The following is a 22,430-nucleotide window of genomic DNA, read 5'->3' on the forward strand; positions in this document are numbered from 1 at the left end:
CAAATTTTATATAATAATAATAATTTATGTTATGCACTGTCGGTTAGATTTGCATAGCTTTTAGCATTTGAAAACTAAAATGCTAGGTCAAGTTTTTGTGTTGAAAGACTACCTCCATGATCATTCACTCACGTCGATGTTTTGGGCGATGAACAAAAATTAATGCTTGATTTCTGTGGTGAGCTTCTACTTACTGAACTTTTTCAACAACTGATCATGTTTTATAGCATTCTTTGATCCATTAGGTGCAGGGCCACGAGAGTTGACAAAATGCTGACTAATTTGACCAATGACCAAATCAGCTGGTCAACTGTGAAAACCACTATACCGTTGCCGCGCACACAATTGTTTTCAGATTTTCGATACCAGGAGAGCATGTTTTTCAAGAGGTGGAATAAATTTGCGCTGCAGGTGAAATAACCTGCAGCGTGGAATAAATTTGCCCATCAATATTGCATTGCGTACTATCAAACCCGTGAGAGTGTTCACTAGTTTAAGAAAAATGGATGAAACGGAGAGCATCCTTCATTTCGCTCAAACTTTCCATGGGCTGGTACGAAATTCCATACAAAACCCGCTGTTTTCAGATTACCGATACCAGGAAAGCATCCACGGAAGAGGTAGCACCTAGTACAGCAATTTTGCTCGAGAACCGCCTAAAGGTATACAATGTTTAAACACAAACTTTCCCGTTGGTCGTGAAAAATTTCTTCGAAAACCGCCGAATGGTATGCAATTTTTAAACACTAACTTTCCCGTTGGTCGTGAAAAATTTCTTCGAAAACTACCAGTTTTCGAATGTATAGTACCAGGAGAGCATGCACGAAAGAGGTAGCACCTGGTAATTTTGCCCGCCTAAAGGTATGCAATGTTTAAACACTAACTTTCCATACAAACCAGCTGTTTTCAGATTTCAGCTGGTTTGTATGGAAAGTTAGTGTTTAAACATTGCATACCTTTAGGCGGGCAAAATTACCAGGTGCTACTTCTTTCGTGCATGCTCTCCTGGTACTATACATTCGAAAACTGGTAGTTTTCGAAGAAATTTTTCACGACCAACGGGAAAGTTAGTGTTTAAAAATTGCATACCATTCGGCGGTTTTCGAAGAAATTTTTCACGACCAACGGGAAAGTTTGTGTTTAAACATTGTATACCTTTAGGCGGTTCTCGAGCAAAATTGCTGTACTAGGTGCTACCTCTTCCGTGGATGCTTTCCTGGTATCGGTAATCTGAAAACAGCGGGTTTTGTATGGAATTTCGTACCAGCCCATGGAAAGTTTGAGCGAAATGAAGGATGCTCTCCGTTTCATCCATTTTTCTTAAACTAGTGAACACTCTCACGGGTTTGATAGTACGCAATGCAATATTGATGGGCAAATTTATTCCACGCTGCAGGTTATTTCACCTGCAGCGCAAATTTATTCCACCTCTTGAAAAACATGCTCTCCTGGTATCGAAAATCTGAAAACAATTGTGTGCGCGGCAACGGTATAGTGGTTTTCACAGTTGACCAGCTGATTTGGTCATTGGTCAAATTAGTCAGCATTTTGTCAACTCTCGTGGCCCTGCACCTAATGGATCAAAGAATGCTATAAAACATGATCAGTTGTTGAAAAAGTTCAGTAAGTAGAAGCTCACCACAGAAATCAAGCATTAATTTTTGTTCATCGCCCAAAACATCGACGTGAGTGAATGATCATGGAGGTAGTCTTTCAACACAAAAACTTGACCTAGCATTTTAGTTTTCAAATGCTAAAAGCTATGCAAATCTAACCGACAGTGCATAACATAAATTATTATTATTATATAAAATTTGCGTTGTTTGCTTAATGGGATACACAATGTTAAACTATCCACTAAATAATAAAAAAATCTAAATTCACAACTTAGTAATTCGCTTATTCTGTATTGCAAAACGTACTGGACTATATTCCTGTTATCAAGATTGTCCCGGTAAGAGGCTTCGTGTTATTTTCGGGCAACTCAGATTACAAGTCACGGTGATGAACAGATCTGGTTTGCCCAAAGCACGAACAATGACCATTAAGTTTTGATACTGTGCCCTCATGTATCCGCCCGCAATGATGACCCAAGTACAACCCGTACGAGATGTTTTGTGGATCGATCGATCGAAGCGCGACAGGAACCAACTCTTGCACCGGGACTAGGAAAGGAAAACTGGACAAATGTGGTTGCAGATCTGCTACGGTTTATTCAGCACCAGCAAGATCTATGAACCCCGCGTACGTTTTGGTTCGAAGCTGTGCCTAACGTTCTCGCATATATTTCAGACGCTGCATTGCAGGCCGACCACTTTGCTGTACTGGTCGACACAGTATTGCTGGAACAGTCACCCGGCACAATGCATCAGAGAATGAGCGATATCCCGTCAGAATATGCGATATGCGGCATATTCACGTGGAGTAATTTGATTGCATGAATTTTCCTCTGCATTCGGCTCCATTCTGATTGATGACGGCACCACTATCTGTGTTTGTCCCCGTGCTCGATGGTCTCGGCTATCTTCCTCGGCGACGTATCTTAAACATACCATGAGTCCAACCGGCTTCACCCCGTGGAAACAGGATCGAGTACTGTAGTGGACGCATCATCTGGTTGGTCTCATACACTGGCCTTAAGGATCCTGCAGCACGATGTTGCAGCACAATCTCCCGTGTATATTCCGTGCTACCGGCGATGTCGTCACAAACACACATGAACCATCTCACCTGCAGTCGGTGTGTTGTTTCGGAACTGGTCAATACCTGGTATACGTGAAAGGAGGCAAAGGCGCAGTTCATGGCGAACAGACATGCGTTCATACGTATGACTGATTAGGGGCAGCCCAGCGGCGGATCAAACGGCAATAGGCCCCTTCTTACTGCGCTTTTCGCCTTGTCTGATTTCAAGTCCCCTCAATGTCCCCCTTCCCTCCTGCATCGTTTTAAAAATTAGAGGCCCCAACTATATTTCCGCCCTGGGCCTCCAAGGGGATTGATCCTCCACTGGTTACGCTAAACAGAGACTGACGTTACCGTACCGTATCCCACTCGCGGACCGTTAAGGATACCAGAAATGACAAGCCAAAACAAAAATACTAAATAAACTGAAAATCTTCTAATATTAACGGTGCAGGTGTGAAAAGAGTAGTATCGATCATATTTTAAATCACTTTCAAATCAAATCAGCCGTTCGTCTCACGTTTTCCAGACGATGGCTCCATAAATCCACCACTGCTGCAATAATCTCACCACGGGGTTTTCCACCTTTGCTAGCCACACAATAGGACAGCTGGTGGTGGTGCATAATCCGCTTTCGACTTACCGTTTCCCTCATTCCGGAGATCGCCAGCTACCAACGCCAGAGAATCGTTACCACGGGAACTACATCAAACAAACAGTTAATTCCAGGGCAAGAAATACTTCCATTTTCCCGGCAATTTGATTTGCCATGCGAAGAGCATGAGGGGGAGAAGGAGGCAACAAGGCAAACAATTACATCCAATGTCACCTGCAACGCGACGTCCGCGACAGTGGGGTGCCCTGCACGCCAGGACCAGTCAGGTCATGCTGTGCGCCGTTTTACCGGAATAAAAATGTACAGGGGGAAAATAACTCCCTTATAGTAGAGCTGATACAGCAAAGATGCAGGGTAAAGTTCTTCCCGTTTTTGCGACACTTTAATTGTACCTTGTTTGTATTGTTTTTCAATTGCAATGTTAGTATGTGGTTTGACTTACGATACTGTAGAAAGAAGAAATGTCATAAATTAGTTGTCACCAGCATGCTTTTTGTGGGATTCGGTTTTGAACAGTTTTGCTAATGTAGTCTACCCATTGTATGCTATATGCTTACACATTTTACAGACAACTGCAATATGGGTTGTAGTCTCGACTGGATCGTATCGCCTATACACAGGACTGACTATTCGGGAGCTTACACTACATAGTGTATCTAGGCGAATCGATTAAATCTATTAAGAACAAGAATTCGTACGTAAATTATGTATCACTCTTGTATTCACTCCTTTTTTACTGATCTTTTTGTTAGATAAAACACAAATTTAAAGGTTAAAAAAAAATGACGATTGCATAACTACATTTGTTGGTATAATATTTTAAGTGACTCCATTTCTGTCATGAAACACCCAATAGAACATCAGAAATTTAGAGTGTCAATAGAATTGAGCATTTCGTGGAATTTAGCGCCATTTTAATCAACTATTTTAGCTGGCATGCTGTCTTCAAACACGGCCATATTAGCACCGATCAAGATGCCGCACGTTTGAATTGGCGAAAATCGATCATTGTCTCGATAAATGATCGTCCGAGCACTGAACGATGTTGCATAATGAACTGAAATATGATGAAAAAACAGAAGTTCTTTGAGACAGTGGAAATCTTTGATGTAATAAAAGGCAATGCTTTTTTACAATTTTGAACATTAATTTGGATATATTCCAGTAGTTATTAGCATAGATGCCGCATTTGCTTAAACTCAAGAAGTTTCTGAGAATGTTTAAAGGTCTTCAAACTCAATATTTGTTTTATGAGTCGACGATGCTTGTTATGTGACATTGGACGAACACTTAATATACTACTACATACCTGAATTCAAAACCACCATCTGAGTGGACATCAGAAGGTATTAATGGGTGGGTATCAGTATCTTCTAAAGAATCTGAAGAATAAAGATAGTAGATAAATAACATGGAATTTGTATAAACTAAAATTTGTATAGCGATTATTTATAAATTAATCAATTAATATGAATGCCTTAAATAAGTTTATTTCGTAACAAATCGTAAGGGTAGTACAAACCTCCCCACTCACTCTTATCAGCGTTACATAATAATTCAATGAACCCTTAGAGAAACCCTGGTCAAATTCACTATACATTGAATTGAATTTTCATGACTGTTGTCAAATAAAAGGAACACACCGACCAAGCATTGATGTAAAGCTGATTGTTATGCGTGTAAAAAGGTATTGCATAATAATTGTAAAATTGTAATTTGTGAAGATTGTTAATTTGCCACGCGTGATAACGCTTAAAGTTGGTCACTGACTGGTTGGTTTGTTAAATAATAAATACAAGTAACTTATAGGTAAAGGGAAAAGTACAATTATTTTCTCTTCCCAAAAAGTAATTCCATCACATGCTTTATGAGATTTATTTGCATATGACTGGGTTGGATTAAAACGGTATAAACTTTAATGCGGTTGTCGTACGATAATTGATAATTCCACGACTCCCAGATCTTCCATGACTTGTGGATGAACAATCTACAATCATCAAGGTCATCAAATGTCATCCCCAGAATGAGGATGAGGAAACGTCTAATTCTCGGCAGACATGCTCGCGAAGATGCGATATCAACGTATAAACCTGCAAGACTTTGGAAAATCGCAATACTTTTATGACATTCCTCAATTTAGCGACAATACCCTCACCAGCATACAGTTACACTATTTACATTTGTATATTTCCTTTCTATCTTTACGCTCCATGACTCCGCATCTGCAACAGTTTCATGTTCAACCACAATAACCATTGTTCGTTTTTCTCCTCATATTTTGCTGAATATTTACATTTCATCCATGGACGCGATAATCAACCATCGATCTAACGAAACCATCGACCATTGCAATGTCGACTCATGTCATTAACTCATCGCGCGTGATCAGGATGGAAAGAATCCATCCTGCAACTGCCGAAGAAATGGCTCTCGACATCGGAAGCTACAGACGAATTTGGATTCCCCCAGGTATGTTCTACATCGCGCATACGTAGTTCCACCAAATGGGACTGCACGCCACCAAACCTTATCGACGACGATGATGCATCAACATCGTAACGACCGATTGCGCTCAAGCCTACTAGGCTGATAATATTGTAGAATACTTGGAAGATGATTCAAAACTTGCGCCACTCATACCTCCGTGATATTATCTCGTGTTTCCTAGATGCTGCCCAAGGTACCCGTTCCGACGGTGGAACAAACGATGGCCGAGTATCTGCGGGTGTTACAACCGATCGTAACACCACAGCAGCTCGATCGGACCAAATCGATCATTAAGCAGTTCAGCGCCACCATCGGACCGGGTCTGCAGGAGTATCTGCTTGCGAGGCGAGAAACCGAGGACAACTGGGCGTACCATTACTGGCTCAACGACATGTACATGGACAATCCGCTCCCGTTGCCGATCAACTCGAACCCTGGTATGGTGATGCCACCGCGCAAGTTCACCATCGTGAACGATCTGGCACAGTTTGCGGCACAGCTCATCGATCAGCTGATGGACCACAAGGAAATGCTCGAGAGGTACGTTCGATTTGCGATTTGGCGGATGCACACTGGACTGAATTGACACTCTCCCTCCTTCCAGTGGTGAATTGAAGCAGGAGCGTGCGGCTTCCCGTGAGAAGGGACAGCCGCTATGCATGGCCCAGTACTATCGGCTGCTCGGTTCCTGCCGACGTCCGGGAGATCCACGCGATAGTCAGTTTCTACCCCCGGGCGGAGAACAAACCGATGCGCACGTAATCGTGTGCTGCCGTAAGCATGTAAATATTCTAACACCGCTCATATGACCGCTTGTGTAGTAGTACTGTAAATTGTTGTACCTCTGCCTTACCTAGATGTACTGCGTAGCGGTAAAAGCGGGCGATCGTGGGCGTTTGAACGAAAATGAACTGGCCGCGCAACTGTTACACATTCTCAACGAGACCCCTTGTTTGCCAGAGACGGAATCGGCTGTCGGTATCCTAACATCGGAAACTCGACCCAAGTGGGCCGCGGACCGCGAGATGCTGCTGCTCGAGGAAAGCAACGCACGCAACATCGAGCTAATCGAAACGGCCCTAGTACTGATCTGTATCGACGAACCGATTCCGCTGTCGTACAATGCGCGCGGGTTCAATGGTTCACCGGCCGGTGCACACTATGCCGGCGGTCGGGACGAAAGCAACATGGCCCATGAGATGATTCACGGTGGTGGCAGTGCGTACAATACCGCCAACCGTTGGTTCGATAAGACGATGCAATTGATTATCTGCAACGATGGTACGTGGGGTCTCTGCTATGAACATTCACCTTCCGAAGGTATCGCCGTAGTACAGCTGCTGGAAGGCATCCTAAAGCGAATCGAAGAGGCCCCACCCAAAGACGGGCCGACAGACCAGCTGCAGTTGCAACAGTCTCATCTGCCGCCGCCGGAACGATTGGAGTGGGTAGTGCGACCCGAAATTGAACGGCGTCTGCGCGAGGCTGCTCGATCGGTGGATAGGTAGGACATCTGTGAATAACCCTCCAACATAGTTAGGGATACTGAGTAACGCTGTGTTACAGAGCTGTGCAAAAGCCACATGCAGGAACGATGTGCTACCCTTACCTATTCTTCTGACAACCTAAAGAGGTCTAAGACGTGCCATTTCGGGCTTTCTTTGATTTTAATTTCCCGTAGCTGGTTAGTCAGTCATTGCGTACGGAGGTTTGGGTCTAGATGGGATTTTGGACCGGTCCTGTCGTGTGAAGACCGGCACCTGGACCGGTACCTGTGGATGTAAATCCATTATTTGATACGTTCCTGTTCCATTTTCACATGTTACCAAACGAAGATCTCACGCTATTTGCAATATCTAACACTATTCAGCTGGTTGTCCATTATCATCAAACATAGAAGAGATGTAGGCGAATGGAACTCAAGGGAAATGTTATCTTCTCATCGTATTCGAAATGGTAAAACTAGTTCACTTACCTACTTATCCTGTGCTACAATCGCTTCGCGGTCTTGGTCTGCTGCAGGAGTCCACTAAACCGCTTACGGTGGAGCGGTTCGTCGTCTGCCAATCCATGGTCCAGGTCTTTCTGGATCACTCTCTTTTAATTTAGGCCCACCACGCCTCCTCTCGGTCTGTCTATATGGACTACCTAAAACGGACTTCACGGGCCATTCTCATGACGTGACTAACCCACCGGAGTCTAATTCGCTGTGCGATAGTTAGTTCATTGTACAGCTCTTAAAGATGAACCCCATTATTGCACCGACACACATACAGGCCCAAAAATCCTGCTAAGCATCTTCCTCTCGAGCGCATCTAGAGCTTTTTTCGTCAGTTTTTTTAGAAACTCCATGTCTCTGAGGCGAATGTGAGTCCTGGAACTATATAAGTTCTATACAGTCCCAGCTTCGTTCGTCGCGATATGTGTTTTGAGTGAAGAAGTCTCCTCAGACTGTAGAATGACCGCTTGGCAGCCAGCACCCTAGCGAGTAACTCAACATCAATTTTGTTTGTCGGTGCTGACTTTTGACCCAAGATAGGTGAAATTTTGGACGACTTCTAAATTGCGATTACGTCACCCCTGACTAAGCTGGAATTTGTTGGTCGCTTTTGATTCCACTATCAACTTGATGTTTGCCTCGTTAATCCCCAATTAGAGGTTTTCTGCCGCCAGCTCTATACTTTAGAAGGCATCCGCTACGTAGGAGAGCCATGTGACGTTGTATCATGTGTATGTCCTCAGCGTATGCCAGGATCTGGATTGACTTATCGAAGATGCTCCCCGAAGTTTTCACCTCCGAGTCGATGGCCCTCTCTTTAGCGCAAGGTTAAAGTTCCTGTTCCAGGAACCCTTCACCATCACCCGTCACCTGGCATGTGACGATGGTCACTGTCATTCGCACTAGTCTGGTAATTTTCAAGGCCGGGAGAGAGCTCATTGCGTGGTAAAGTTTTATCCTGGCTATGCTGACTTGAAGTCGATGAAGAGATGACAGGAGTGTAGCTGCTGCTCTGCCTACTGGGATTTTAGACAGCTACCATTTGTGGTAGCTACCAATCGTGTGGTATGAACTAAGTCTAATCGTAACCAACCAACCATACTTGTCATTTTTTCCCTCAATTTAGACGAATTGAAGATCTCGATTTTTATGTGTACCGTTACAAACCGTACGGCAAAAACTTCATCAAGGCGTGCCAGGTCAGTCCGGACGTTTTCATTCAGCTAGCGTTGCAACTTGCGCATTACAAGTAAGTCAAGGGAGCATTATTCATCAGTTAGCTCGATACTCTAAACCAATTTCAACCTTACAGACTTTACGGACATCTTGTGAGTACGTACGAAAGTGCATCCACCAGACGGTTCCTGCTAGGGCGGGTCGATTGCATCCGCTCGGCCAGCATGGAAGCACTCGAGTGGGCCAAAGCGATGTGCCAAGGCGAAGGGCCCAATGTGACGCTCGAAAGCGACAAGGAGGACGACTACAGTGCTGAAGCCTCATCGGATGTCAAAAAAGTAACTTTCAGTATTTACAGTGTATGTAAAAACCAATGCAAAAGCTCTCTATCCCTTATCGCCACCGACTGCACACCCGTTTCTTCCTCGCGTCTCCCATCCAACATATCCAAAAGCTTCCCGAGTTCTTGAAGCTGTACATCGCTAAAAGAAACTAATGGTGTGTGTTTCTTTTGGTTTACTGTTTTCCGTTCTGTTCCTTTTTTTTGTCCATTTCCACAGAGGGATCATCTGAGGGAGTTGTTCCGCTGTGCCGCTGCACGGCAGACCGAAGTCATGGTGCAAAACATACTTGGCTACGGGATCGATATTCATCTGCTCGGGTTGAGGGAGGCTTGTCGTGAGCGCGAAGGAACCCTCCATGAGCTATTTACGGATGAGTGCTATAAAATTGCTAATTGTTTCCTTCTTTCCACCAGCCAGGTACAGAGGTCCTACGGAATCGCGAAATTGAAGTCACACTGTTACTGCACTTTGCACCACCGATAGTTGTCACGATTTATGCACATCATTTCTTCGAATGCACCTGCATGCACCATCCGATACTCAACGCAATGCTACCTCTATTCCCGAATGCACTCCACGGCACAGAACGACAGGAAATTTCGCAACAGAACGACACAGTTATCTCACACTCTCAAGTCAAAGAATAAATTTATATTTTTCTTCCCTTTTGCAAATGCTTTCATTCTTCCCTGCCATAGGTGGCCTGTTCGACTAACAGCTTCATGGGATATGGACCGGTGACGCCCCACGGTTACGGTGCCTCGTACAATCCCCACCCCAATGAAATCATCTTCTGCATTTCGGCCTTCTTTACGTCGGACAAAACGAGTGCATCCCGATTTGCACGTTCACTGCAGGACTCACTGGACGCCATGCGGGATCTGTTATCATAAGTTTATTGTCGCTATTCGCGTCGATAAAATCGTCGGTGGCCTTAACCTACTAAAGATGAAGAAAATAACTAAACTAAATCCATTTCAACATGGCAACACAAGTGAGGTTGAATGGAAAGGCAACGGTCATTGTTGACCAACGTCAAACAAGAACTTGAAAAGTATGTTAAAAATCCAAATATGGCATTGCTCAATCGGTTCGAGCAAACGAAACGTAAACGTAACAAAGCTAAACCAACGATCACGATACATATCAAGGAAACGAAACATATCAGTTTTATCAACATGGGTATCAAATGTAAAGTTTCCGCATCGCGAGATCACTTTCTCCCATTGGGCAGGAGGATCATCACGGTCGGGACAACCAAAGAAACGGATACATATCATTAGACACTAAGGAAACGAAACGTAGCAAGCAGAGCAACCTGCTCTATCTATACAAAATCACGTGTTATATAGACATTATAGCAAATTTTAGCTGTAGGCAGCGCCTTGGCACATTACAGGAATTGTGTTTATGATTCATTTTAATCGTTCCTCCTGTTATGAAATGTTGCGCATTATTTAGCTGTAGCTGTGAAACGGCAATGTATTACAGGCACCTTACATTTTGTTTACATTGCTTAAATAAGTTAATTCGTTTAAACGGTTATAATCATCAATTAAAACCGAACCAGATCGTGTAGTAGCAATATGTATACAACTTTTTATCGCATCATTTTTGCTTTGCATCTGCTTAAAAATAATTCCTGATGCGCCTTTGGGACAAGGAGTACAGCAGACGCATAAGCAAATATGTTTCCGGATGACGATTCAAAGTTTTGTTGAATATCAGAACTATATTATTATATTTAATGTGTTGCTTATTCATATCAAATTGTTGTCTGTTGTGGTTATCGGCAAAAATGTTACATTTCTCTATTTACTCTGTGTGCTAAGCATTCGATATTCTAGCTGACAACGTTTTACACTGCTTGTTAAAAGAAAAGTTTATTCTCCAACAAAAAACATATCAAATGCTGAGTTCGCTTCACAAGGAATGCATTTATGTGTAGCGTTATAAACCGTGCGGAATTTCTTTATCAGGGCGTGAAGCGAACGTTTAATATTTTTAAAATAATTAAGAACGGGGTCCTTCGAGAAGGTAAAATAGAATTTACAACACATGAAGAACAACGCGATTCCCAAATTGTCGCAAATCGATATTCACTATGGTTCGAAGAACTATGGTTCCAATATTTTTGTTAAACCATTGAGGTATAACCTTTTCCGATTTTTAGTGATAATGGTTAAGATACATCTGGTTCTGAATAATACTTTTCAGTTGATGTTTCTAAAGAAAAATATCTTTGATAGTATGTTATTGTTACATCAAAAAGATTACACTGATTCGCGGTCAAATGAAATAAGTTTCATCACTAACCTCAAGGCTTAAAACTTATGGTAGATTTACCGTTACTTATGTAACGTGTTATACCAATGCTAACTAATCGATTAGCATTTAAAGAGATGCATAGTGCACCAGCTCTCGGGAAACAGCCACATTACACATTATAGTGCATTTGGTGGCGCACCCATTGAGTTCAGTATATATATGCCCGCACAGTATATCTTGTCCATTCATCATTAGGCACGTAGAATCGAATGATTCAGGTAACATAGCATATCCTTATATTTACTATTGGATGCAGTGTGAGAGATCTGTATGTTTACGACTTTGGGGCAAAGGATGCCGTCACATCAGCATATCATCCCTCCTCAACATAACTTCGATTCGTGAGGACTGCAGGGAAAGTTAGTGCAGACACTCTCATAGGCATAAGAACCATCCCCACAGTATTGTTGGCCAATTTGGGCCAAATTGTGGAATACAAACACTCATAGGATGCTTGCAGAATGTTGTACAAAATGCTACTCCCACTAATCACAACAGTACCCTGCTCACATTTACTGTGTACCAAACAGAAACTGCTCGATAAGATGAGAGGTATTATTGCAAATCATTGTGTATCCAGAATGCATCAAACACGCATAGATTCGTCAACATACATACATATCAAGCCATACATATCAAAGTAAGGAACGGTTACATATCGATATTTATCGACGCTAAGGTAAATCAAACCACTGCAGCGGATGATGCAGAAGTATCTCTACACATGTCACATTTTGGAACAAGCGCGTTGCAGTGGATTGTCACGGTACAATCAACGCTGGCGCGTGTGTAATAGTTTTAGAAATATCACACACCATATATGTAAATTATGTATCAATTAGCGGCAAACAATCGTTCAGATCGAGAGCCGAGTCATTGTTAGTGTATGTTAGTGCGCCATTCTGTTATCTATGCAGGCATAACATATACCGAGTATTATTGGCTTTTAGCATTAGGGAAGTGTTAAACGTGTTCATCTCTGCTGCCTAGACTATGCTTGCTATACTCAGTTAGGGGTTTACGTTTTGGTATGGACGCCCAGAACCAACGTTACAACGGCTGTTTAGCGAACCTCGGGAACGTTAAATGAATATCATCGAGCGAGTTAAGTAAATCTGAACGCCCTGTACACGCGACCAATGCAGTTATGCCACACCGATGCTCATCAGAAGAGACCACCATTGGAAATGGTTAGGTTGTTTCGATTCGTTCCCGGTTGGCTTTCTATGCGGTTGCATGCGAGAGACGTATCAGTAATTGAGTGCATAAACGACAAACCAATAAAAGTTTCAAGTACCCTTACAGCAGAAAAATCGTGTTGTTGTACCTTATCAGTATGTCGTAGTATCGTTCTTTCATTTTCCAGTGTTTTTAATGCAATTGCTATACATAATAACACATGTATTTGAAAGTGGTTTGTATAAAGCTAAACGTTGTGTCTTACATTAAATACCCGTTCATATTAACTACTAACGTTTGATCATTGATAGTCATAAAGTTAACACTATTTCTAGTTGAACGAAATAAAGTAGGAGGTGGTACTGTCAATGGAGTAAAATCAAAAAGTACTGATGTTACACTAATTTACGCATAGCGCAGTGTTCGTGGGAGGCTTATCAATCAAAGATTAAAATAATAACCATAATACTCATAGTATTATATAAACAATATAACTACCAGTCACATACACCTACAAACAGACATTAAGCACTGGCCATTATCTTGCTCTGAATTTTCGGTATCGTAATCGCTATATGTACCTTATTCGTGTACTGTATAATAAGTAAACTTATAAGTAGACAAGACACATTCTTTCGTCGGAAAAGCAAGCAACTTAGGAAGGGCTAGATTTTAAATTACGCCGGAATGTCCCACGTAGGTTTTTGTCAATTGCATCCGAATCGTAGAACGTAAACTAGAGAATAGAAAACGAAAAAAAACATCATTTACATCTCAATGAAATCGTTAAAACAAACATTTTTGGCAGCAATCATAACATTACCTTACAAAACATATGCTGCAACAGTTCATCTGCCTTCTGGCGATCTTTTGGATCATGCTGCAAACAGATGTCGACGAAATCTTTTCCTTCTTCGGAAAGATTGTCCGGGATTTCGGGTGACTCACCCATACCCACTTTGAACATGATTTGAAAATTGGAATCAAATTGATGCCAGGGTCGCTGTTAATGAGAACAAAAGGACACATGGAAACGTTGTACAGTTTCGGTGTGTATCGCCACACTATTAAAGTAGATGGTACTTACTCGGCCTGAGGACATTTCTACCACCACACAACCCACGGACCAAATATCCGCAGCTCTTCCATGACCCTCCGTGTTGTTTCGGGTAAATACTTCCGGAGCCATGTATGCTATAAGCAAAAAAAGTTTACAAAAAGCCCATTAAATGCATCTTCTGTTACGCATTTCTGTACCAAATTGTGCTTATTTCTTCCACTTACCCTGCGTTCCAACGTAACCTTTCAGCTCACCGGCCATCGTGGTGTGTGCCTGGATTTTCACGGCAGATCCAAAATCTCCCAGCTTCAAGTAATTACCGTCCTTGTGTAGAAAAATGTTCGCTGTCTTGATATCTCGATGTACTACTCCGTTCCTATGTAGTTCTGCGACAGCTGATAGCAGCTGGTGTGTATATCTACGTGTTTGCGCTTCTGGCAAACCTCCGTTCAGCTCGACCAAACTCTCTAATGTACCCTCTGGGCAAAGTTCCATGAAAATAATCAATTCCTCCTACAAATACAATACATTACAATTTTGTTCGTCAATCACACATAATTTTAACCGTTCAACGGATCTACTTACCCTATGCACTTCCACTCCGTAATACTTCACCAGGTGCTGATGGCTGATGCCTTCAAAAATTTTCAACTCTTCTGCTACTTTCCGTATGGCTGCCGTTTCTCCGGGCTGAATAGCAATCTCCTTCATCGCCATCAATTCACCGGTCGAATTGTTGACTGCTGTGTATACCTTCCCGAAACGTCCCTGACCAATCTTTATACCACGGTGCCAGCTGAAATTTACACTTCGTGCCCGGTTCAGTGCTCTGCTGTAGTAGCTGATTTCCTTTACATTGCCGATAAGATTTCGCTCACGTAACCATTCGTCCAGCTCACAGTCTAGCTTATTGACTGCGTCACGTATCCGCAGTTGCCTTAGCGGACGTGTCCCATGCACGCACGTTTCTCCTCCCAACATTGACGCCGTATTTGGAGTGGATGGAACGCGTATCTTTACCTCATTCATACTATCGTAAGAGGTCTGCTTGCGAAACATATCGGCCGCTTCGATTGGACTCGTGGCACGGAGCATCACACTATCCTCCCGTAAGCTAAGCTGATTGTGAAAACTCTTGCTCGGTAGATTGATCATCGGAATCGAAGCCCGTCCCGTCGTTACGGCCCCGACTACGGTTGTACCGGCAGCAATAACTGCTGCCGCCGATGGAGAAGGCGATGATTTACGTGACCGGGGGGACTTTCGAATACGTTCCGGTTCGCGAATGTTTCCAATTACGTGGGAAATGCAAGCATCCATTTTTAGCTTCAAATCCTCAAATTCCGTATCGGTTAAATGACTCGTACACAGGGGATCACAAGCCGCAATTAGAAACTCTAATCCTTGGTTCGCCCAACGGGGTCGCAAACCACGGCCCCGCTCGCACCGCTCCATTACGAAATTCATCCACAGCTTCGCAAACTGAATGATCGCTTTGGCCAGCATCAGTTCGGACTCTGCGTCTCGACAGTTGTTCAATTTTGTCTCGTACAATCGGGCCACATCCTTGTGGTACTCGAACCCAAACTTATAACCCTGATGCAATATCTCACGCACACGGGTCAGTGCACCGATGCGATCTGTTTCGTCAAAATCTTCCAACGTTTCGTCTGAACATAACAGTTGCAGTTCTTCTATCACGGCCGATAGCTTATTGCGTAGAAGTAAGGCGTTTCGTTTCAACATTTGCAGACAGGCCACGACCTCCGAACAGACAGGACTGCTGTTGTTATCATGATTGGTTGCAGGACATCTACGCCGCATGCTACCACTCCTTAACACTACACCTACTAAATCCAGATCATCTTCATCGTTCAATATTTCGTTCTCAGAATCATCTTCGCAATGATCACGATGGAAGTCTACGTGCTCCAGATCGCGGAACAGCGTTTTCGCAAAAGCCATTGTTTTCAGCGCTTTCTCCCGAGACGATGTGAACATGCGCTGCGTTTCACGACACAAGGCAAAAAACTGCCACTTTTTATCTGTCGTCGTATCAATCAATTGACTCTTCTCTATCAGTTCCTTTAGCTGTTGCATCATCTCACTTCCAGTTCGTTCCAACACACGCTCAACGATACTGCAAAACCGTTTTGCCGCTGGTCCATGCTGCCGTGGTATCATTGGACTGATGAGTTTCGTAAACCGCCACTCTTCGTCCAGTGCGGCTTTCTGGTGTCCTTCTGGAACAGTGTCCAGTATCCACTGCTCACACAGCTCCAGATATAGCTCGAAAATCTTCCGTACTGTATCGTCAAACAGCTCCATCTGATGCATGTACTTGTCTAGTTCCTGCTCGCGGTCCGATAACACCGTATTGACATGCTTCTGGAAGCGTTCCCGATGTATCATAGCCAGCGTTAGACCCTCTTTCAGCTCTTTAATGTGTTGCTCTAGGCTGAGTGGATTCGGCTGTTTTGGGCGCGTTTCTAGGCGCATCTTGAGAAACTCGTGTATCACCTCTAGTGGGATTAACGAAAGGAACAGAAAAGCAGACACATACGACGGTAGGTTCAGTTGCTTCGCTTCCTCGCTCCAGGCTCCGTACCGTCGAAGTTCGATTTCTTGCTCACGTTCGAGTGGAGGTTCGATACACGGTACATCTTCCTCATCGAACAGAAAGTCATCTTCCTTCTGTCGGCCTGGTTTTTCCAGTGTCAACTGTGCCTTCCGCAAAACCACGTTGTGTAAACGATGCAGGAACGTTAGCGATTTTCCCAAACCACGACACTTCAAAACATTTTCGATGTATTTTCTAAAAGATAGAAAAGAACATGCATTAAAAGGGAAATTCATTCACTGACATGATGGATACTAACCGATACAAGGCATTTCCCATACTTGATGCCGTCTGAGCCGACAGTTCGGATAGGGTGTGTTCGTTGTAATAGTTCAAATTATTCATATACCGTCCGTACTCTGTGTCTCCCGGAAAAGATCGCTCTCTCTTAAGCGACAAATCGGAAAAATCCGTTTCATCACTGTTCACACTCTCGGATGCACTGCCATCGCCAGCAGAGCATCCGTTGTCAGCAAACTGCACCCTTTTCGAACAATTGCTGCTTGTGCCGGAACCGGACGTCAATGACCCACTGTTTCCGGTGAAATGAGCACCACTGTCTGCACTGCTTCCACTTTCGTCTTGCACGGACGAAGAAGAAGAACCCTCAGTGTGCTGATCCATAATTGGCCACTGGATGGACGATTCTTTCTTAGATGGTCCCTGCAACCTAGCTAGCAATTTCCCCAATATCAGCAACGTCATACGATGCTGCCGGGTCATGTTGTACCACAGACACATCGCTTTAACGCGATTTACGAACGCTTCGCTCTGGTACACAGGAAACGCATTTCCCATGGCTCGTGACGACGGAAACAGGCACTCTTTCGATTCGAGGCGTAACAGCAATTCTTCAACCTGCTTCATCGCAGCTGTTTGCACCTCTAGGCAGTCCTTGCAGTACATCGATAGACATCCGAAGCAAAATCTATTTCCTTCACTGCTGCCGCTCGTTGTGGCCGTCTCGATACCACTGTCTGTTGTAGTGCTGACTTCGCTACCCGCCCGCCGCACGGTGGATGGCTTGCGTTGAAATCGGAAGCACATTATTTCATCCAACAGATCACCGATCTCCTGGCGGGCCTGACACAGCAAACGATCCTGCTGCTCGATCGAACGATCCGCATGCCATGCTTGCAGCTCAAGCCAAATCAGATCGTTAACATGCGTCTGCCAGAGTCTCTCCTCATTGGATAGAATGCCCGATCGGGCGGCCCGCTCCTTATCCACACTGCCCAGCTTAATCAAATCGGAAAAGGTGGCATGAAAATTTATTCTGTTCTGAGGAATCACAATCTCCGACGTCCGTGTTCCAGCACCCTCGAACATGGCCGATTGATTAGTAAAGATGATATCACGATACGCTGCTGGTGGGGCGGATATGCGACACCCGACCGGACGAGATGTTACGCTCATGAACCGATTGCACGACTCAATCAGGGTCGGTGGTGCTGCAGACGCTGCGCCATTTGTGGTTGCCGTAGCTGCAAGACTGGCCGGCATCGTAAGGGGCAGACTTTCGGCGCGCTCTTCTGGTACAACTGCTGCAGATGGCAGCTGAGAGCCATAGTTGGCAGATGAACGCATTGGCAACGCGGTCACAGTGGCTGACATTTTAATGTCCCGTTCGGATTCGCGTAGCAGCTGTGTGGTACGTTTATCGCTGCGAACTTTCTCCTCACTGTTCGCCGGTTCCATGATCATTTGATTCAAGAGTGCGCAATCAACCGTGTTCCGTCGATCTGTACGCGGTCTGGCCAATCGGCCTCCCGTACGCATTTTCACCGTTCCTTCCCTGTTGGATATTTGGAAATAAACGCAATTATTAGCTCAATTTTTGTACTCACTCGTAGATGGTAATGTTCTACTTCTGATTGTTAAAAGCGACAAACGAGTTCTAATCGCGGATCATATCTGATAACGTGTTTAAATAACAAACAGCAACGACAATATGAATAGTTATGAATCACCGAGTTTGTTGTATAATGCTATTAACTAGACACTATTATTGGAATGATTATAATTTTAGGTGATTTTAGATGAGGTGAAACTTCAGTAGTAGCAGAAGTCATCCGATACATCCTCAGTTTTCCTCAGCTGTTGTAATCGTATGTTGTAGAGTAAATGCATTTTCTCATTCTGAACTCACTCCAAAAGATCTCTCCTAAAAAGATCGCCGCCTAAAATTTGTTTCATTTCCGGATAATGTTTTTAAAACTATGTTTGAACGGCTTAGAATTGTACAAAAGCACGCAATAAACTGTCAACGTATTGAAACAATTAATTACGTATACATACGATAGACAGAAAACTTTGGAACACTATGTATTAAAAACAGAACGATTGGAATTGAAAAGGATCTTGATATTGTGTCTAATATAACACTACGCAAGACGCGTACGCAGGATTAACTGTCCAGTACCGGGAAAAAAATAGAAAAACATTAGAAATGCAAGTCTAGACCTCTTGAGGTAGTGGTGCTACAACCACGACACAGGAATATAAAACTGCGATGCATCTCCACACTCTGTCACGTAAAAGCAGTCGCTTGGTAAAATCAAACACACAACAAAAGAGCAACGAGCTATTTTGAAACAAAATATTGTCCGTATCAAAAGCTTGCCATTTTTATCTAATCACTACTATAAAATGCAATTCAAATCCCTTTCCGATCTGCTCGTTCCATTCAGTATGTGTTCGTGCTACATGTGTAACCTGCCTGGGCCGCGCAATCGATTCGGTAACCCACACTTTTGTCCGTTGTGCGCGTAAAATTTAACTGGTACTGATTTGGTAAGTACATTCCGTTCCTACTGTACAAACTAGTAAATGTAAAACTCACATTCTTTGCTTGCTGCTTCGATTTTTGTTCTTTATGCGTGTCCGTGGGGGTGTACTCCCATACTGATCGGCCCACTGATTCAGCACTTCGTCGATGGACGACGCGTGTAACGCTTCCTCCAGCTCCTGTGACTCGGTAGAATCGGTAAATTCTCCGCTGCGGAACTGCCGTGCGGCACCGTCAGTATTGCTGCAATGGAAAAGATGTTGAGCACATAAAAGCAACGACCCTAAAAAGTAGCTTCCAAGTGTATTGTATTGAAATGATTTTTTTCACTTTACTTTTTTGTCTAAAAACTCAACTAGGCCCGGTGACAGTGAGGTACAAAACCGAACTAAATCTCATATCACTCCAATACTTCAAGAGGAGGTGTTGGATCGTCTAGTCGACACCAAATCAAGACAATTCTTATCTTATCATCCAAAGCACGATGAGTGCTGCCCACCGGGCACACCACCGGTCTATGTAAAGGGTTTTCTTTTGCTTCCTTACGAGTTCTTTTTTTCCTGTGTGCGTACACGATCTTTTGTACACTGTCATCGAATGGAAACGACTGTGCGCCAATTTTTAACCAACCATTCGCACGCTTACTATTACTTCATTACGAGTTGAAAAATAGTAGAATGGAAGAAAAAAACATAAATTTTCCACTTCTGCTCACGATCGAGCATAAAATACTACACTTTTGCGAATAGCTGACGTGATACTGTAAGTACAAGTCGGTCGGGCAGTAAGAGGATCCCGCACGTTGCGTATCGCAGAAACAGCGCGAACACATACACCCGCAAGGCGATGCGTTACCACAGCGACACGTGTCCCATTCACGCGTTAATCGCTATCAGAGATATATCATGCCGTTCGCGACACTGTATTACTTCCCGCAGTTACCCATCCTGATCGCTTATCGTTAATTATACAACACGATATGAAACGTCCATTTCTCCCAACACACACTTCAGGTTCACTTCCCTCCCTCCACATACAACCACTGCGAATCGTCCCAGGAACTGCGATTGATTGCTTGCTACGCGATCTAGCGAATATCTGAAGTGGATTGCTGATACATGCGCCGCATAACTCACGAACGCGGTCGCGATTAGATGAATATTGTCACTGACCTTTTCCCAGGCCGGATAAGGTCGGAACGACAAGGTGGGTCTGCTGATATTAATTGGGTTTTAATGAAAGCGAAGCGATACACACCCTACAATGTGGTTTGTTCTACTGTAGACGACACGGTGACGATGGCACAAAGTCAATCCAATCCATCGCTAATTGAGAAGGTAAATAAACGCCAAGCGACAGCAGAAGCCACATTTCAACCGGCTGAACGAATTGAAATGAGCTGACGAGCTGTTTTTGAAGAATTTCAACAGCAACACAGTGCAACTATCCACAACCTGAACCTGTCGGTGGGGTATGATCACGCTAAGCTGTTTTGTGATCGCATTGCAGTTTCATCATGCAATTTTCCACTAGCACAAATCGAGGAGAGGGCCAAGGGTAAGGGCCGTTTTCCGGTAACAACACTCGTACTGCTGGAACGACGTACATACTGTAGTGAAATTGTATATGCAACGATTTTAACCCTCGCACTGCTCCACGCAAAGCATTTATTCGGTATTTGGTTTGTTTGTTTAACAAATATCTTCAAACCGCACTGTAACTCTTCGGCCTACCGTATGGTGTCTTCCGTTCCGTTCCGTATGTTGCGTAGACATACGCTACCTTCAAGTACGCGACCTCACCTGCAGATCGTTTCAGCACTATCACTATCCTCATCTTCGTCGGTGCTGAAGTCAATGTCTATTCCGACCCGGAGTTTCCAGTCTGCGTCTGCCATCATTCGTCCGGTCTGGATTCCTGAGCCAATGCTGATGACACGATTGGTGACCCTTTCCCCCAGCGGGTAATAACACTTTTCTCATCTAACAAACGCGTTCTTTCGCGGTTGCGGTTTCACAACCATTGTACCGTGGATTAACTGAATTCACCGGCTACAGATCACTAGACTACTACTGCACATCCCACTGCCATAAACACGCACAAGATTTTTTTTTTTTCGTTTATCTTAAAACCGACTGAGGAACACGGAAAAACTGCATTTGCTTGCACGACCACTTTCCAGCTGTTGCGTCTATTATGACATCAAAACAACAATCTGATTGCGGCTGTCAAAATGTTCGTCTGTCAAATACTGCCAGCATTGGTGAAAGCGATAAAAAACTAATTTAAAATAAAGTTCAAAACATTGTTAGGTGGTTCGAGTTTGATCTGGGACTACTTCTAACACCAACTAACAAAAGAAGGATTGTCTGGTTGTAGGATAAACAAATTTATAGCGCGCTTTTGTGCATCAGTCATATCATTGTAAATCGCCAGTCAATGCGAAAATCATCGAAGAAGCTGATAATGAGTACATCACAATTATAAACTGAACAAGATTATAAGGCAAGATATAGCCAAAAAGGAGTATTTAGTAAGTATTAAAGAATTAAACTTGTAGTTCAAATTCAAACATTCTTACCACAGGGTGGTCCTAGCAAACTGACAGCATGGAACTGACAGAAATTCAAAAAATACTTCTTTTCAAAAACTAAACATTGTACATGATATGGTTCATCATTCAATGACCCCAGCGGTACGCCATTCCATGATAAATCTGCAAACTTTCTATCAGTAAATCAATTTTTATAATAACAACAGCACATTTTCTGATTGATAAAATATGGTGTTATTCTAGGCACATGCGCATCGAACCGTTGCTATGTTGCCTGTGTTACACTCATGCTTGTTCGCCACCTTCTGTGATTGGCCAGCACGTCTGCCAATGGGATCAATTGTTTACTCCATTATTTGTTACATTCCTTCGTAGGTCAGGTGTCTACATCCTGCAACCGGCACGGTGCACTCTCGTCATTATGCTACTCTGCGGCAGCCGTTCGCCATTGATGCTTGTGGTAGCGAGCATAAACCGAGCAGCATAAATTCTTCCATCCAAACGATCCGATTCGCATAGTGAAAATAACCTTCCCCGTGGGTGGATCGACGATATTCGGCGTGCTTTTTGTGCCGTGTGCAAACTGATCGTGCTGAT

The 22,430-nt window shown here is 43.6% G+C and overlaps 2 protein-coding genes across 3 annotated transcripts in view; one reads left to right on the top strand and one right to left on the bottom strand.

The window, feature by feature from the left end:
• Positions 1-12,936, top strand: part of LOC128299530 (choline O-acetyltransferase) — a 44,172-nt gene extending 31,236 nt beyond the window's left edge. Inside the window, exons 2-9 of one of the 2 annotated variants that reach the window (XM_053035525.1) lie at positions 5,688-5,767; positions 5,967-6,325; positions 6,390-6,567; positions 6,643-7,289; positions 8,911-9,033; positions 9,097-9,319; positions 9,521-9,721; positions 10,003-12,936. In XM_053035525.1, coding sequence (XP_052891485.1) covers positions 5,967-6,325; positions 6,390-6,567; positions 6,643-7,289; positions 8,911-9,033; positions 9,097-9,319; positions 9,521-9,721; positions 10,003-10,197 — 1,926 coding nt within the window. In that variant the 5' untranslated portion in view covers positions 5,688-5,767 and the 3' untranslated portion in view covers positions 10,198-12,936. The remainder of the gene's footprint in view (positions 1-5,687; positions 5,768-5,966; positions 6,326-6,389; positions 6,568-6,642; positions 7,290-8,910; positions 9,034-9,096; positions 9,320-9,520; positions 9,722-10,002) is intronic. The other variant, XM_053035524.1, reaches the window with a different exon arrangement.
• A 96-nt stretch (positions 12,937-13,032) lies between these two features.
• Positions 13,033-21,384, bottom strand: LOC128299768 (mitogen-activated protein kinase kinase kinase 4). Its single transcript, XM_053035840.1, has 8 exons — positions 21,082-21,384; positions 19,334-19,522; positions 16,751-18,286; positions 14,457-16,686; positions 14,096-14,384; positions 13,899-14,005; positions 13,635-13,814; positions 13,033-13,547 (listed from the first exon to the last, which is right to left on the bottom strand). Exons 1-8 carry the CDS (start codon positions 21,177-21,179, stop codon positions 13,467-13,469), a joined length of 4,710 nt encoding a protein of 1,569 aa, XP_052891800.1. The 5' UTR covers positions 21,180-21,384; the 3' UTR covers positions 13,033-13,466.
• Positions 21,385-22,430: the final 1,046 nt, after the last annotated feature.

Source organism: Anopheles moucheti, chromosome 2, assembly GCF_943734755.1.
Source record: "Anopheles moucheti chromosome 2, idAnoMoucSN_F20_07, whole genome shotgun sequence".
Taxonomy (NCBI): domain Eukaryota; kingdom Metazoa; phylum Arthropoda; class Insecta; order Diptera; family Culicidae; genus Anopheles; species Anopheles moucheti.